Source organism: Carassius auratus, unplaced genomic scaffold (assembly GCF_003368295.1).
Source record: "Carassius auratus strain Wakin unplaced genomic scaffold, ASM336829v1 scaf_tig00217292, whole genome shotgun sequence".
NCBI classification, from domain to species: Eukaryota; Metazoa; Chordata; class Actinopteri; order Cypriniformes; family Cyprinidae; genus Carassius; species Carassius auratus.
In genome coordinates this window covers 118,128-136,026 of record NW_020528986.1, presented here as the reverse complement: position 1 = coordinate 136,026, position 17,899 = coordinate 118,128, and the positions used below count along the sequence as shown (strand labels likewise).

Genomic DNA, 17,899 nt, shown 5'->3' with positions numbered 1-17,899 from the left:
CCTATACACTTTCAACGGAGTGTGCCTCAAGCTATTTTTCACGTACATGTACAAAAATCGGTACACACATGTAACACACCAATACCTACAAAAAAGTCCCATGTAACGAAATCCGAATCCCATCAGGAAGTCGGTTATTTAGAATTTTCTCTGCAAAATTGGCGTTGTTTTTGCCATTTTCAGGGGTTGTACTTTAACGAACTCCTCCTAGAGATTTATTCAGATCAACACCAAACTTGGTCAGTGTAATCTAAAGCCATTTGCGATGTTAAATTGCGAAGGACTTGAGGTTTCGTTAAAGGGCGTGTCCATGGCGGCCTGACAAATTTCGATGTTTCGCCATGAAAAAGGAAGTTGCTGTAACTCAGACATACAATGTCCAATCTGCCCCAAACTTCACATGTTGGATGAGACTCTTGACCTGAACAGATCTACATGCCCATATTCAGTTATAGTCATAGCGCCACCTATTGGCAACAGGAAGTGACATATTTTACACTGTGACAGACTATTTCTAGAAATTTTATGACATCAATGTCTTTTTTGTGGTCAGTCTAATCTAAAGACCTGTGTGATGTTTAGTTGTGAAGATCTTGAGTTTTTGTTAAAAGGCGTGTCCATGGTGCCGTGACGAAATTCGATGTCTCATCATGGGAATAAAAGATGTTAATAATAATAATGTACAGGCCTACTGGCCTGCAGAAAGGTTTTAAAATGAACAGTTCTCTCATAAAAACAAAGTGCATTTAGGTGAAGTGCATTTGAAATTTTTCTCTGTCGGACTAGAAAGTGCATTACTTAAATAGGGCCAGGGCATAAATAAACATTTTTATCAAATTAAAGCAGAAATCTAGCATAAATATGGCTACAATCTGATATTATGTATGTATATATATTTGTGTGTGTGTGTGTGTGTGTGTGTATGTATATATATATATATATATATATATATATATATATATATATATATATATATATATAGTAGCCTAAGAACAAAATAGACAACGTATTATTATTATTTGAGGCACTTTCTAGCAGAATTCCACTGAACATATCAGACAACGATGGTGCATGCCACTCATCTGGTGCAGAGACGAGTCTTTTTTTCTGCGCTCTGATCAGTCTCCTGCACTTGGCGCTTCTCCATCTCCACGCGGGTTCTCCGCATCCAGCGCGGCCTGGATCATTTCTCGTGCCGTGCCTTATTTCCGTTAAGTAATGTTCTTTATAACGCGGATCAAGCACATTCGCGATGAAGTGCAGAGGATCCGAAAAGATCTCAGTGAGACGTGTGCTCACAGACTTTATAAGACTGTACTTTTCTTTGTTTTCACTTCGTGGTCCGTCTTAATCTCTTTGTTAGGAGACGCTTTAGTGCTGCGAATAAAGGAATACGAAGAGAGAGAATGTTCTCACTGGTGTTAAGTGAATGTCGCGTGGAGCTCGTGGTCTTTGCTATGCAGGTGCACGTGCAGGTCGCGGTTTCTGTTTGCGTCATCACAACATTTCGGCCGTGTTGTTTCGGAGATAAAAGTCTATCGGCCGAAAACCGAAAAGGCCATTTTCGGCCGAAAATTTTCGGTGGCCGAAATTTCGGTGCATCCCTAGCATAAAGTGTCCGATCTTGCCCAAACTTCACATGTGTGATAAGGGTCCTGGCCAGAACAGATCTGAAGGCCAATATTCCATTGGGTGCGGCAAAATGGCTCGATAGCGCCACCTATAAACTTTCAACGGAGTGCATATGCACATTCAATTGAGTGAGCCTCGAGCTATTTTTCACGTAAATGTACAAAAATCGGTACACTCATGTAACACACCAATACCTACAAAAAAGTCCCATGTTACGAAATCCGAATCCCATCAGGAAGTCGGTTATTTAGAATTTTCTCTGCAAAATTGGCGTTGTTTTTACCATTTTCAGGGGTTGTACTTTAACAAACTACTCCTAGAGATATATTCAGATCAACACCAAACTTGGTCAGTTAAATCTAAAGGCGTTTGCGATGTTAAATTGCGAAGATTTTGAGGTTTCGTTAAAGGGCGTGTCCATGGCAGCCTGACAAAATTCGATGTTTCGCCATGAAAAAGGAAGTTAGTGTTACTCAGACTTACAATGTCCAATCTGCCCCAAACTTCACATGTTAGATAAGACTTCTGCCCTTAACAGATCTACATGCCCATATTCAGTTATAGTCATAGCGCCACCTGCTGGCAACAGGAAGTGACATGTTGTATGCTGTGACAAACTACTCCTAGAATTTTTTTGAGATTAATTTATTTTTTGTAGTCAGTCTAATCTAAAGGCCTTTGCAATGTTAACTTGTGGAGATCTTGAGTTTTTGTTAAAGGGCATGTCCGTGGCGTCATGACAAATTTTGATGTCTCGCCACAGCAAGAGAAGTTGTTGTAACTCGGGCATAATTTGTTCGATCTTCCCCAAACTTCACATGTTCGATAAGAGTCCTGCCCTGAACACATCTGAAGGATAATAGTCCATTATAATGAGAGCACCACCTGCTGGCAACACAAAGATTGGCACAAATATGGAGTAAACTTTGATATATTCCACTTATATTTATGAGTTTAAATGCATGTTTCTCACCGTTCACCTATTTACTAAAGCTACTCGCTGCTGGTGAGCCCGTGTGCGAGGGCCCGTTCATCGCTGCTTGCAGCTTTAATTTGCTGTTATACTCCATATAACTTCATACACAAGCCAGAAACTAAGCCTTTTTTTGTACAGGCATATCTAATGGGTTAATGGTCCCACCTAGTGATCAACTGTAAAATTAACAAATTTTACCTCTTCCCAAAAGGGAAAACCACAAACAATCAAGAATGCATGATTACATAGTGTCATGGCTTTGCAATCAAAAAATTTCTTTATAATGGAAATCAAGGGGGCAAAAACAGCAACAAACAACAAATTAGGGAGAAAAAAATTAAATATAATGCTGCACAAAAACTAACAATGCATCAAAGCCAATGTTGCTACTAATCTTTGACATGCCCAAGACTGTTATAAAAAGTTAAAAAAAAAATCCAGCCACAATTACTTTTATATTGAAAATAAGTCATTGTGTGTTTTTTTCCCCCCAAATCAGTGACATCATTTATGATCTTGGCAATTAAAGAGATAAAATCTTGGATTTTTTTTAAAAACATTTGGTAGTTTTGATCAGGTCTGAGGTTGATTAACAGATTTATGCAAAAAAAAAATATGAATCCGATACATTTTTACAGCAGTTTAATTGAGTGGATGTTTTCATCCCGAACAACTCATGGGGTAGTGAATTTGAACAATCCACAAGGGTTAATGTTAATCCAAGAAAATGAAAGTAAATAACTCACTGCTCTTCATTGAATTACTTTGTAGTCTTAACAAGAATTTATCTAGGTCAAACTAAAAATCAGATATAATTGATTATATTGTTTACTGATGGGTGCAAGACACTAGTTCATTTATGTAAGTGTTGGGAGAAACGGAATTCTGACCTGCCCCACCCCCACACACAGACGCTCTGTTTGGTGTGAGAGCTTCATGTCGAGGAGACTGTTTGTTTTATTTTCACTGCCAAAGAATGAAGATCAGAAGAACCAATGGCTAAAATTCATTTTCACCACAATACCAGAGCAGTACAACAAATCCCTTTTGTTGTGTTCACAACATTTCACTGATGACTGCTTTTCTAATCTCGGTGAGTACAGCGGGATTTTCAAAGCGTTTGGCCATAAAAGATGGTTCATTACCAACTTTATTTAGAACAACGAGCATCTTCGAATCACAACGCGAAGTATCATTATGAAGTTATGCGTCTGTTTTCTTCCGAGTGTCTTATCAGTATGTGTGCTGTCTGCAGCCTTTGTTTGTGCTGATCGTCATATACAAACACGTCATTAAAATGAAGTGTAACTCCGTCAATACTCAACGAAGAGACATGAGAGAGATATCTATAGGAAGCTTGACATGTCTACTTTAAAACTAAACAAGTGCTGCCGAAAACAGATATTCTGTGATAAAGTAATCCATATGAAAACAACGTGATATCTGTTTTTCATGTCTCCCTTCGTGACCACGCCTCGCGCTGAACGCGCTATTCAGATTCAAACTGAAGCGCGCGGCTTGAATACACACACACAGAATAAAAAGCAGCGAGACTGTTCTTAAGTTTTTTATTTTACTGTTTGCTTCGTGATGAGAGGAATAAGACATAATTCACCCCAAACAGATGCTAACGCATAGTTTAAAGTGGAGGTGTGTGCGGAACAACCAATCAAACCTGACTATGTTAGTTGACCAATCAGAACACATTATGCTACCGAAAGGTGGGGTTTAAGGAAACTGAATCTTTTGAACAGCTTTGCGCAAACCGTTTGGGGATCTCTGAGAATTGAGGTAATTTTAAAATGATATTTTGACAAAATGACAATTTTTTTTAACATTGGATGGATTTAACCCCTTTGCGTGCAAACATCGCTGACGGCCCCAGTTTATTATTGTTTCACTTTCACAGCACATTAAACATCACTGTCTTACTTCATCTGGACAAACTGTGCATCAATGGAAAGTTTAAAGACTCAAGCTTCGATATTTGACCAATATTTTGATAAAACATTGTTGCAGTGACAGATATTTAGTGATTTATGTCAGGAGTGCAAAATAATAAATCCGTATTATGCCACATTTTGAATAGAAATTCACAACTCACTCATATTCAGTCACGTCAAGAGCGGTTTATTTGTGTTCACATAGACTCACTGAACAGCGTCAATAAGGATTTACAGACCAAAGATGCATATCTGCGGAGATATATGGATATATTTACTGATGTTTACTTCATATTTCTTCAGACAGAATCGTCATTTCTATTCATTTTCCACGGATTTACGCGATCAGATGATAAACAGCCTCTCCCAGCGATCTCTGTGTGCGTGCAGTAGTCACAGCTCGTGCGGTGTGTGACTCAGACTCTGATTGGGTCTTTCAAACATCAATCTTAGAGTTTCATATCTGGACACCGCCCCATCGTGTCACATGCTTCCTGCACACTTCCTGGTAGTTATCTTGCCAAAACAACACTGAAACACCTCTGTACACACAAAATATCCGAATAATAAACCCGCGATTACGATAGTAAAGCTTGGTATGAGAATTTCTTGAGATCTGGGGCGTTTTTATAAAAAAAATCGAAAATGTACATCGGAAATGCTAACTTGTGCAGCGATGAAAAAGGCAACAAATAACATATTTTTACAACAGTAAACGACCAAATTCCACCCCTGATCGCTAAAGGAAGTTATTATAAACACTCGATCGGGGTTTAAAGTGAGTTTTGAGTAAAAGTGTACTAATAATTTCATAAATTGTCAGATGTAGCTTGATGCTAACGTTAGCACCAATGCTACTAATAGCAGGTGCTTTTCTTCTTCATAATGCATTTTTGTCTCAATAATTCACGTAAGGTCGTAAGAAAATGTTTTGTTGTATTTTTATAGTAAGACTTTTGATAAATAAGGGCTAAATGCAAAGAGAGACTGAAGTGAGATCGCTGCTTTGTTGCTTTGTAAAGCCTGAAAAACCACAATCAAGGCTAATAAAGGTGGAATAAAAACAAAAGAATAATGATAAAAGAATAATGCGGATAATGTGTCATACTTGGCGGAGGTGTGAAAGAACCGTTTGGTGAGAACAATACAATCATGATTCGGGCAGTTTTCAACAGTGAAACATACACAAAGAGCACAGGAAAGTTTACATGTGAGATCTTACAGAGATGACAAGGGCCATAAATCAATCTGATTAGCCTTCTCTAAAAACACACATGACATGGCCTTAGAAAATATTTCATAAAATTCACAGTTTTACAGATTCGATTATGAAATTTTTTATGAAGTCTTGGAAGACTTGTGGCCTTAGCTACACTGTGTTTTCAAACTCATTTCCTACATCAACATTTTTTTAAATACATTTAAAACATATGTTTTTAATATTTTTATTTTTGTTTTTATGTTTGAGCTTATATATCTCTATTATCATAACAGTCTGAGTGATTCTGATTCCTGAACAGTAAACTTTAAAGTGTCAGCTTTGTGAACATATGTTGAATATGTATCTAGTCAGAAAGAATCATGAGCAGAAACCTTTTTATTTTGGGTATGTAATTTCAGTCTCCATGCCAAAAAAGGGGGGTTACTAGTAAGGGGTTAAACCTAATGTACAGGACTTATAAACAGTGAAAGGAAGCTTAGAATTTTCATCTTACAGGCTCTTTAAGTGTTTCTTTCTTTAATTGCTAATGCAACCTTTTCACACCACAGACTGGACAAAATTAAGCATTGCTTGCTTAGTAACTGGTCAACAGAGTATTGATATTTGTATAAATAGTCATACTGACAGTTGTCTGAAGTTTTGGTTGATTCCATTACATATCTTTCTATCAAAGCTATCTGACATTATCAAGAGGAATTTGTTATGACAGTTAAACTGAGTTCTGGTCATATTTTATTACCAATTTCTAAGCTGTAACAAATTAACTGTGATAATGTGAGACATGTTGAAGGTGTCTGAATACATTTTGGTTTGACTGTGTATTTTATTTTACAGTGAAGACTATGCAGTGCTATTTTAAATTATTTTCTGGACACCTACAAACTAAAAAAAAAAAGGAGTAAACATTGTGTAAATAGCACAAATAAATAAATAAATAAATAGAACGAACATACAGTAAATATTGCACCAGGGCCCCTCTAGACCCAGCTACAGCCCTGGGTTAAGGTACAAAGACAGAGAAATGCATGTGTACTGTAAGAAATAAAACAAGAAGGCATGTGGTTTAAAAGATGGCGAGTAAAATAAAAAGCATATCTGAATGCAATACAGTTTCATTATTATCAGAACGGCTTACTATAAAAAATGTGTGCGAGCAAATCATGTTTTGCGCCAGTAACTGAAAAAGTTGCGCAAGTGCCACCAGTGGAAAAGGTTAGTGTAGTTCTCTGTATAGCATAGCTCGCACTATTTCTTTATGTATACAAGTGTCATGTAGTGACACAAAGACGAACGGCCTCGAGCTTGTATTTCCCTCAAAAACCTACCAGTACCACTTAAATTAGAACACATAATTACACGCTTACCGTTGTGAATCGGGCTAAGGCAAAGAGATTTCAATATAAAATACTGGCTGGTTATTAGGGCTGCACGATTCTGGATAAATTGAGAATCACGATTTTTTGATCTCATATAGAGATCACGATTCTCCTACGATTCTATTATTATTATTATTACTATTAACATTATCATTATCACAAGTATATAAATTAATTATTTTATTTTGCAAGGATTCTTTAAATTGATCAAGTGTGACAAAGATATTTATAACAAAATATTTCTATTACACACAATTATTGTTCTTCTGAACTTTCTTTCAAAGAAACCTGAAAAAAATCTACTCATCTGTTTTCAACATCATAATAATAATAATAATAATAATAATAATAAATGTTTTTTTTGAACGGCAAAACAGCATATTAGAATGATTTTTGAAGATCATGTGACACTGAAGACTGGAGTAATGATGCTGAAAATACAGCTGCACACCACAGAAATAAATTACATTTTAAAATACATTCAAGTGAAAGCAGTTATTTTAAATGGTAAAAAAAAATATTTCAAAACTTTACTGTTTTTGCTGTACTTTGGATCAGATAAATATAGTTTGGTGAGCAGAAGAGACTTTAAAAAAACATTACACATCTTATGGTTCAAAAACTTTTGACTGGTAGTGTATATATAATATATTTAAAACCCCAGTTTTTTTAATATTAGAATGATGAAAAAGTTGTTTAGATCACTGATTCAACGACTCACTCATAAACCTACTACACTTGTTTCATTTCTGGATGAATCAGCGTTTTTGAATGATTCTCTTGAATGAAAAATTAATTCATTGACAAATAAATTAAGACACTTGTCGCCACCTATTGGTGAAACAATGCAATCGACACAAACGTTATTTAAAGTGCAGTACTTTCCAAAGGGGATTTGTTATATTTTGATCGCTGCCATATAGACATCAATGTTTATATTTAAACTATAAACTTTATCCCAGTATTTCTGTGATAATATAAATGACTGTAAAACAGATATAATACTGTGTAGTTGAAAAGACTGTTTGTGAAGATGTTTCTTAACCAAACATGGTAAGAGCTCTCTCTGTGTCAGCGCCAGTGCGCGCACGGATTTGAATGATCCGGTAAGACTTTGTCAAAGGTTTAACAGACTCGGGGAATCGTTGTCTTTTAGAAATGAGATCGAGAGGGTGTCTGAATCGAGATTGCGATCTTTTAACGATTAATCGTGCAGCTCTACTGGTTATGTACTTGCTCAAATTGATTTTGAATAGTTTTAACTAGTGCTATCCTACAATTAATTGCATCCAAAATAAAAGTATTTGTTTACATAATGTGTGTGTGTGTGTACTGTGTATATTTATTATGTATATATAAATACACGCACGACATTTAAGAAATAAAAATGAATACGAATACACACAAATATATACACACCCACATTATTTTAGATGCCATTAAAATCGCACTAATGGTTTGGCAGCGCTATTTTTAACAAAACAAAAAATGCAGTTTTAAAATATCTTAAAATTAATTACATTCAAATTTACAGAGAAATTGGCACAGTACATAAGGTACATTTACTTTGGTAAGAAATTGAGAGAGACAACTGACCGATGCGTATCACGTCGTACATTTGAACGCATTTCCTCTGCCTCTACCTCATCTCCCCAGTTTTTTACTCTGGACACAGGTCCCTCACTCTCTGGGGTTGTGAAACTACAAAAAAAGAATATATAAATGTAATAATAATAAAAGACAAATCTAAACTTGGTCAGTCAATGTCATCACTAAACATTGTTTGCATGCGAGGAGCAGATTCTCTCATCCTAACATAAAATTCACATGAATTCTATTAACAAAGAGGTTACAATTTATGCTGCATTATAAATTATTATTATTATTTTTTCAGTTTACGCAACATAAAATACATTCAAAAAGTAACATTGAGTCTTGAGAAAAGAAATGACTCATGCACACTGTTTGAATTAGAGAAGGAACATTGATCATAATTACCTTTCTGGCCTGTGTGTGCTCTGTGAACATTTGCCAAGCTCTTCAACCGCTTGAGATTTTCTCAGACTACCATCTGCACCACGTTTCCTGCATTGAGACCATCTTGAAGAGCCTTTGTTCCTTCAACACAAAAGACACAAGAAGCATTTAGCATTCTTACACATTATCTAAAAATAATGCAACAGCACGTAACAGAGCCATTGGAAATAATAATATTATATTTATATACAGTAAACAAACAACTGAAGTTAAACATATTAATCGTTTTATACACACTTGGCCACGAATATACCGTTTTATAAACATTTTTACACATTTCTACACCAAATAGCAACTTATTAAAATAAATCGAGAAAACAATTGTTTAAAGTAACGTTAGACTGTTTTCAAGGCGTCACAATATATTCCGTTATCAACACACAAGAGATCGCGCTGCTCACTACGACATAAAAATAACAACTAACGTTAAATAAAACGATATATATAATGTGAAGCTGAAAGAAGTGCAAAAAACGTGTTTTGATGCCCAAAACAGACTTAAAAGTTCACTACAAAACCCAGTCTTGCTTTGCTAGCAACCGCTGAGACAAAAAGTCCACACACATACAAAACAACTACACGAACCATTAAACATATTTCGAATTCATACCTGTTTTCATCAGAATTGCAGTCGTTTTCGTATATGTATTTTTGATCAGTAGACATTGTTTCGAATAAAAATCAGAAAGCTCACACACAAACTGCTGCCGGGTCTAGATTAAACCGCGTAAATGTCGTCTTCTTGTTCTTCTTTGGTGTTTTGCGACAGCTGGCATCCAGTTTGCTGCATTACTGCCATCTTGTGTTCATATTTATATCATGCTATATTCTCTTATCTAGTCCAGTTTCTTTTAGTCAAAAAAAAAACCCGGTATGTTGTACATTGTCCTTTCTCCGCACAATCTAAAATATTTGTAATATTTCTTTCTATTTGTTCTATACTCTGTCGCTGAGCCATCATTTATTGCCTTTCTTCGTTAGACTTTCCACATGATTCCACATCTCCTTTTACTGACAATAGTTACACAAACCTGTTGGATGCGTTCCCATAATATGAAGGGTGCTATTTAAGTTACTGTGTCCCATTCTTAACCTACTTAAAATTACTTTCTCTTTTCTGTTTCTTCCCTTACCTTTAATACCACCCACTCTGTTTTGTACTGAGTAACAGTGTCTTCCTTTTGTTTCATTTCTCCACTGATGTTGCCATTTCTCCATTATTTCAATCCAAACTATGTTCTTTCCCTCTGACTTGGCTAATGTGATATTTCAACATTTTCTCTTTTTTACTCTCTGTTTTGCTAGTGTGTCTGCCTCCTCGTTTCCTTGAATACCTGAATGTGCCAGAACCCACATAAATGTAAATTTTTTCCCTTACCCAACTGCTGTATAATTACATAAAATTTCCTATTGTATGGCCCTGATGATTTTTAGCTGTGCCTGATTCAATACTCAAAAGTGCTGATATAGGATCACTACATACTACAAAATCTTGGTTACTGTTTTCTACAGTCCACTGTACTGCCATCATGATGGCACACATTTTTAGTATATATATACTTAAACAGTCATATGTTCTTTTACTTATTTATATTCTTTGCGCATGCACAGTCATTCCTAGGCCCCTTGCATTTCCATCTTTTGATCCATCTGTAAAAATCTGAATATACTCCTTATATATGCACTTCCTTCTTTTATAATACTCTGCTACTGTGTCAGATGACTTACCACTCTGTCTAATATTCAATAATTCTTTGTCTACTTTCGGGTATTCTAATTTCCAAACTGGCCTATTTGGCCATATATTAGTTTCCTCAAATTCTGTTATTTATTCCCATTTCTGTTGCTATTTGATCTCCTGTCCATCCAAAGCTGTCTCTGTATTAGGGTGTAGTAAGTTCGTGTGCGGCAAGGAAGAGGACAAAGGAGTCAGCTGGACTGCTGACGTATTTATTTAACAGAAAATAACTAAAACTTTTCAAACACCAAATGGTGACTTTTATTCTGACACGTTGCCAGAGCGCTTTCGGTTTACTCCTTCCGGTTTCCGTCTCCAGTTCGGGTCAGCAGTCCGTCTCTCTCTCACTTGCTTCCATCTCTCCTGGCGTTTTATACTCTCTCCACGCCAATTACTGGAACAAGAAACAGGTGATGATAATTTTTGCCCAAATCACTCACTTACCGCTCGTCTCCTGATTCTCTCTCCCGCTGCAGACTTCGCTAAACCACGCCCCCCCCCCTGCCACATAGGGCTGTGCAAAAAATCTAATGCGATTTTCATGCACATCTCCTAATTACAGGAGCATCTTTACTGATAAGTATATCTCCAGGCACGTGCGTTTAGATCAGGGTTGTCAGGTTTTCCAACAAATCCTGCCCAGTTGCTTCTCAAAACTATTTCTTTGCGGCCTGGTGAAACACAACAATTTGAAAAATTAATGGAATGCATAGTCGATATAAACTGGATGACGAGTAATTTCTTACTGCTAAATTCTGAAAAAAAACAGAGGTGTTAATTATAGGACCTAAAAACTCTGCATGTTATAACCTAGAAAACTGTCTAAGACTTGATGGCTGCTCTGTCAATTCTTCATCATCAGTTAGGAACCTACGTGTGCTATTTGATAGCAATCTTTCCTTAGAAAGCCACGTTTCTAGAATTTGTAAAACTGCATTTTTCCATCTCAAAAATATATCTAAATTACAGCCTATGCTCTCAATGTCAAATGCAGAAATGTTAATCCAGGCATTTATGACCTCAAGGTTAGATTATTGTAATGCTTTATTGGGTGGTTGTTCTGCATGCTTAGTAAACAAACTACAGCTAATCCAAAATGCAGAAGCAAGAGTTCTTACTAGAACCAGGAAGTATGACCATATAAGCCCGGTCCTGTCAACACTGCACTGGTTCCCTATCAAACATTGTATAGATTAAAAAATATTGCTTATTACTTATAAAGCCCTGAATGGTTTAGCACCTCAGTATTTGAATGAGCTCATTATAATCCTCCACGTCCGCTACGTTCTCAAAACTCAGGCAATTTGATAATACCTAAAATATCAAAATCAACTGCGGGCGGCAGATCCTTTTCCTATTTGGCACCTAAACTCTGGAATTACCTACCTAAAATTGTTCGGGAGGCAGACACACTCTTGCAGCTTACATCTAGATTAAAGACCCATCTCTTTAACCTGGCTTACACATAACATGCTAATATGCTTTTAATATCCAAATCCGTTAAAGGATTTTTAGGCTGCATTAATTAGGTAAACCGGAACCGGGAACACTTCCCATAACTCCCAATGTACTTGCTACATCATTAGAAGAATGGTATCTACGCTAATATTAGTCTGTTTCTCTCTTATTCCCAGGTCACCATAGCCACCAGTTCCAGTCTATATCCAGATCAGAGGGTCACTGCAGTCACCCAGATCCAGTACGTATCCAGACCAAATGGTTGATCGGCACCTAGAAAGGACCTCTACATCACCGAAAGACAGCGGAGACCAGGACAACTAGAGCGCCAGATACAGATCTGGTCTCAGATGACCACCAGGACAAGACCACAGGAAACAGATGATTCTTCTGCACAATCTGACTTTGCTGCAGCCTGGAATTAAACTGCTGGTTTCGTCTGGTCAGAGGAGAACTGGCCCCCCAATTGAGCCTGGTTTCTCCCAAGGTTTTTTTCTCCATTCTGTCACTAATGGGAGTTTTGGTTCCTTGCCACCATCGCCTCTGGTTTGTTTAGTTGGGGTCACTTCATCTACAGCGATATCGTTGACTTGATTTCAAATAAATGCACAGACACTATTTAAACTGAACAGAGATGACATCACTGAATTCAATGATGAGCTGCCTTTAACTGTCATTTTGCAATATTGACACACTGTTTTCCTAATGATTGTTGTTCAGTTACTTTGAGGCAATGTATTTAGTTTAAAGCGTTATATAAATAAAGGTGACTTGACTTGACTTGACTTGAGATATAGCTTAAAACTTAATGCTAGCTCCCCACTGTAGTCATGAAAGGCATCTCATGATATTTCTTTCTTTCTTACATTTGTCAACAGTCTGTCTTATATGTTTCTTCCATGTTTGTCAACAGCATGTCTTATATGTTGCTTCCATGTTAGCTTAGCGTCAAAAAATACACCAAGAAAGCGAAAACATTCAATCTTTTCTAAGTTATTCCCATACAGCTTTAACTTTTTTTCTCCTACCTTTTTCCTTGTGAAAAACACAACCTTAGTCTTTTCAAATGAGAATTTAAGCCCCATTTGTCACCCCATTTTTCCACTTGGCTGATTCCATCTTGTCACGTTCTGGGTGGGGTCTTAGGCTTTTGTTGTCCTGGAGCACATGGGTTTTTGTTGTGGTGGCTCGCCAGGTGTTTCACAATCTCTGCTGTTTTCTCTGCCCCTCTTGTTATCCTTGATTAACGTGTTTTTATCGCAGTTCTTTTGTGGGAAGAAGGAGGCGGGAACCGGCGGACAATCAAATCAAGCTTTAATAATAAAATAAACACAAAACAGCATGGCAGCCCCTCACGGACGACTGCAGCACACAAACAAAACCAAAACACAAAATAAATCCAGGCCTGGTCCTCTCTCAGACTTCATGGTGAAGTCTGTCACTGTCTAGGGTCTCTCTGGTCAGCCTGTAGCCACTATCACCCACACCTGCTCCCCCGTGTAAGTCTTGTTGTCTCGGGAAATCACCATGAGTCGGCTGTGCTGTTCCTCCTAGTGTCTCTTCACGCCAGTCTTGTTCTGGGGCACCCTTGGTTGGCTCAGCACAGTCCTCATGGGGATTGGTCCCGCAGTCAGATTGTGTCTTGGAGTCAGTCATGTCATTCGTGTTGCCTTGGTGCTGCCTCTCCTCCTGTGTCTGTGTCTCATGTGTTGCAGGTTGAGGCCCTTGACCTCACTTGGGTTCCGGGTGAGTAATCTGATCTGCGACAGGTTTTCAGCAAGTTCCGGGCCACCTCGCTACCTCCTCACCGGCCGTTCGATTGTGCAATCGACCTCCTCCCAGGCACTGCTCCGCCCCTGGGTCGCCTATTTTACCTGTCAGGTCCTGAACTAGAGTCTATGAACACATCCATTCAAGAATGTAATTCGCCACTCGCCTTCCCCCTGCTTGCGCTGGGTTCTTCTTAGTCAAGAAGAAGGATAGCTCTCTGCGTCCTTGCATTTTTAACCGAGGTAGAACTAAACCCAACAATGTTTTTCCTCATCTCTAAGGTCTCCCACATATGAAATGGATTCTTGGCTAAAAATATTTTACTGCTAAGATTGTTAAATTAATAGATATTGTTATACACCACAAAACCAATAAAGGACTAAAATATAACCTGTCCGTATGGGAGTTAAGGCATATAAACTAATGAAGATCAATCACACAAGCTCTGAGAGCTTTGAAACTTGACATGTTTGTAGTCATGAAGATGATTTAACTACTAGAAAAGACTGGATGTGAATATCTTGATGTATGGAATAAATAGAGACATGTAAACACATATCTAAAATAAGCGGATATGCACAAATTTTATATCTATGCAGAATGTTTTCATTTACTTTGTGCTTGCTTTGCCTGGGATTATCATAGAAACACATATGATGGCTTGTTGGAAAGGTGGGGTTGTGCTGAATCCAATATCAAATATGTAAATATAGCATGACAAATAGGAGTGTTTTGTCACTCAATGTATGAGGTCCAAAATGAAAGAACACTGGACAAAATAGCCTCAAGTACAAATCACATTATCAGTGGTGAGAAGAATGTTGACAAATTCATTGTTACTGCAAAGTAACTTACATTAGGTAAGTGCTGATCTATATTTATGATACATTTAATGATGATACATTTCATAAGGCACAGTATACTATACAATTCATATGAACCACAGATCCAATTGAATCAGGTTAACATTGGAATGGAACACCTTTATTAAAATATCGTCACTGTCGGGCAGAATCCTTGCATGTCCAAATTTTGTCTATTTCATATTTTTTCACAGTTCAATTCTATTGGTCAAACCCCACGTGGTAAACAATCTAAAGTGTTGAAAATAGATTGAGAGCAAATCTCTTAACTCCATTGGACACTTCAACTGTCTGAGAATCCTCGTAACGCCACCTCTTCTTCACTCTGCGACAGGAGTTCCACGCCTTTTTGTGGAGTCACAACGATAGAGAAATCCTCGTCGAGCAACACATAAAGCAAGCCTTAACTCTGATTTTATCTGTTTTAAACTATGATATCAGTTATTGATGTATTTTAAATGTCTACTTATTACTAAGCAAGGCAAGGCAAGTTTATTTATATAACACATTTCATACACAATGATAATTCAAAGTGCTTTACATAAAATAAAGTAAAATAATCATGAAGAAAAATAATAAAAATAAAGATGAAAAAAACTACTTAACTAAAATTAATTTAAAAACAGTTAGAAAATGATTTTACATTAAAAAAAACCCCAGTGAAAATAGAGTACAATCAGTTCGGACATTGCACAGTGCTCATTCAATAAATGCACAGCTAAACAGATGAATTTTGAGTCTAGATTTAAATGTGAATAATGCTTTAGCACATCTGATCTCTTCAGGAAGCTGATTCCAACTGCGGGCAGCATAGTAACTAAAGGAGGACTCCCCTTGTTTTGCGTGAACCCTTGGTATTTATATCTGACTCGATCCTAATGATCTGAGTGCTCTGTTAGGTTTATATTCAGTGAGCATATCTGCAATATATTTCGGTCCTAGGTCATTTAGTGACTTATATATGAGTAAAGGTACTTTAAAATCAATCCTAAATGTAACTGGAAGCCAGTGTAAGGACCTGAGGACTGGTGTGATATGCTCAGATTTTCTGGTTCTAGTCAGAATCCTGGCAGCAGCGTTCTGGATGAGCTGCAGCTGTCTAATGGTCTTTTTGGGAAGGCCAGCGAGGAGCCCATTACAATAGTCCACCCTGCTGGTGATAAAGGCATGAACAAGTTTCTCCAAGTCTTGGCTGGAAACAAAACCTCTAATTCTTGCAATGTTTTTGAGATGATAGAATGCTGATTTAGTTACTGCTTTGACATGACTACTGAAACTAAGGTCTGTCTCCAGAATCACACCAAGATTCCTGACTTGATTTTTTGTTGTGAGACCCCTAGATTCAAGGTATGCATTCACCTTGAAAACTTCATGTTTGTTTCCAAATGCAATGACTTCAGTTTTTTCCTTGTTTACCTGAAGAAAGCTCTGGCACATCCAACTATTAATTTTATCAATGCATTGGCAGAGGGAGTCAATAGGTGGATCTTTTGTGACGTCATTGTTTATGTTTGTCGCGTTGCATCATGGGAATCGTGTGGCAGGAAACACCGCTAGATACCTGTAATTTGATTGTTTTGCATGTTTGGAGGAGGATTTAGAGAAGAGGATGGTTCACCCTTTCTGTGTGGTCAATTGTACGGTTAGTTGGGGGCCTGATAAAAAGTTTTTTCGAATTCCCTCCGAAAAGGATAGTGAAAAACGAAAGAAAGGGTTGCATGCAATTAGGCGATTGAACCTGGACGCTCCGAAGAAAGCCTGCAGCTTCTGATCGAGTTTGTGAGGCACATTTTGTTCATGGTAAGTCTTAGTGACTATGTATTTATAGAAGATTGAATACAAATAAATAAAACTGAGTCAAATCAACCGAGTCATATGTTTTCGCTCTCTGATTCAGGTGTCCCAAACCGCAAACCACAGCACCCAGACTATGTTCCTCACATCATTCTGTATCTGTGCTTTGCTGCAAGCCTCACTTGTACATGCAGCATTTGTAAGTTCTATCCTGACAGCTGCTTCTACTTTAAACATTAAAGCTGCTACATGACTGCATGTTTCTCCAAGACTGGATTTGAAAGAAGGAGAAATGTGTAAGCTGTGATATACAATTTTTCACCATTAGTACAGACGCCATTGAAAGTCTCACACTGAACACAATTGAATTGGTACAACAGCCACAAAATTTTCAATAAATAAATAAGTAAATAAGAACACTGATCAATGAAGACTTACCTGGCTTTGCAGTCGCAGTGAGCAGTGATTATTTCGCCATTCTCTTTGGCGATCACCCACGGGAGATGTGAATCACGCTGTGACTCTGCTTGGCCAGCTCTAACCTCTGTTTTTAGCACGATCACTGCTTTCTGTTTGACAGAAAAGATCGGCCCATCTTTTCGAGAAACAAAATAATCATAGGCCTCCAGATTTGAAAGCCTTTAATCTTTCATGAGTGAAGGGTCCAGAGGTTTCTAGTAAATAAGAATAAATGTCTCCCCAACAGATTGGTGGCCAAGATACGGGCGGGTCGGACCAATGTTTTTTGTCATCCCAGATCTCATATGGGCTTTGAATAAGTTCGATTTTGTCACCAATACAAATTTTGAGCTTCTCTCCAAACCTCTGGTCTTCAGATGTTAAAGTGCTTATATATTGAGGATTTCGCCTGCTAACTCTCTTGAAAGTGCTCGTCACGTCTTTACAGCCGCCATACTGTTTGTTTTGATGCAACACAACTACCCGCGCATGCGTACAAAGATGTCATCAAAGATCCTCCTATTGGGCTGTAGTAATTTGGAGATAAGGCTAGGTAAATCTGGGTATCATCAGCATAGCTGTGATAGGCAATTTGGTTCTTTCTCATTATTTGACTTAGTGGAAGCATATA

General features: G+C 37.5%; 1 protein-coding gene across 2 annotated transcripts in view; it reads right to left on the bottom strand.

Annotated features, from left to right (window-relative positions):
* LOC113100529 (histone RNA hairpin-binding protein-like) overlaps positions 1–9,953 on the bottom strand; it is a 55,462-nt gene extending 45,509 nt beyond the window's left edge. Inside the window, exons 1-3 of one of the 2 annotated variants that reach the window (XM_026265212.1) lie at positions 9,797–9,953; positions 9,148–9,267; positions 8,746–8,850 (exon numbers count right to left, since the gene is read on the bottom strand). In XM_026265212.1, the coding sequence (XP_026120997.1) occupies positions 8,746–8,850; positions 9,148–9,267; positions 9,797–9,852 (281 nt within the window). In that variant the 5' untranslated portion in view covers positions 9,853–9,953. The remainder of the gene's footprint in view (positions 1–8,745; positions 8,851–9,147; positions 9,268–9,796) is intronic. The other variant, XM_026265213.1, reaches the window with a different exon arrangement.
* Between the last annotated feature and the right edge of the window lie 7,946 nt (positions 9,954–17,899).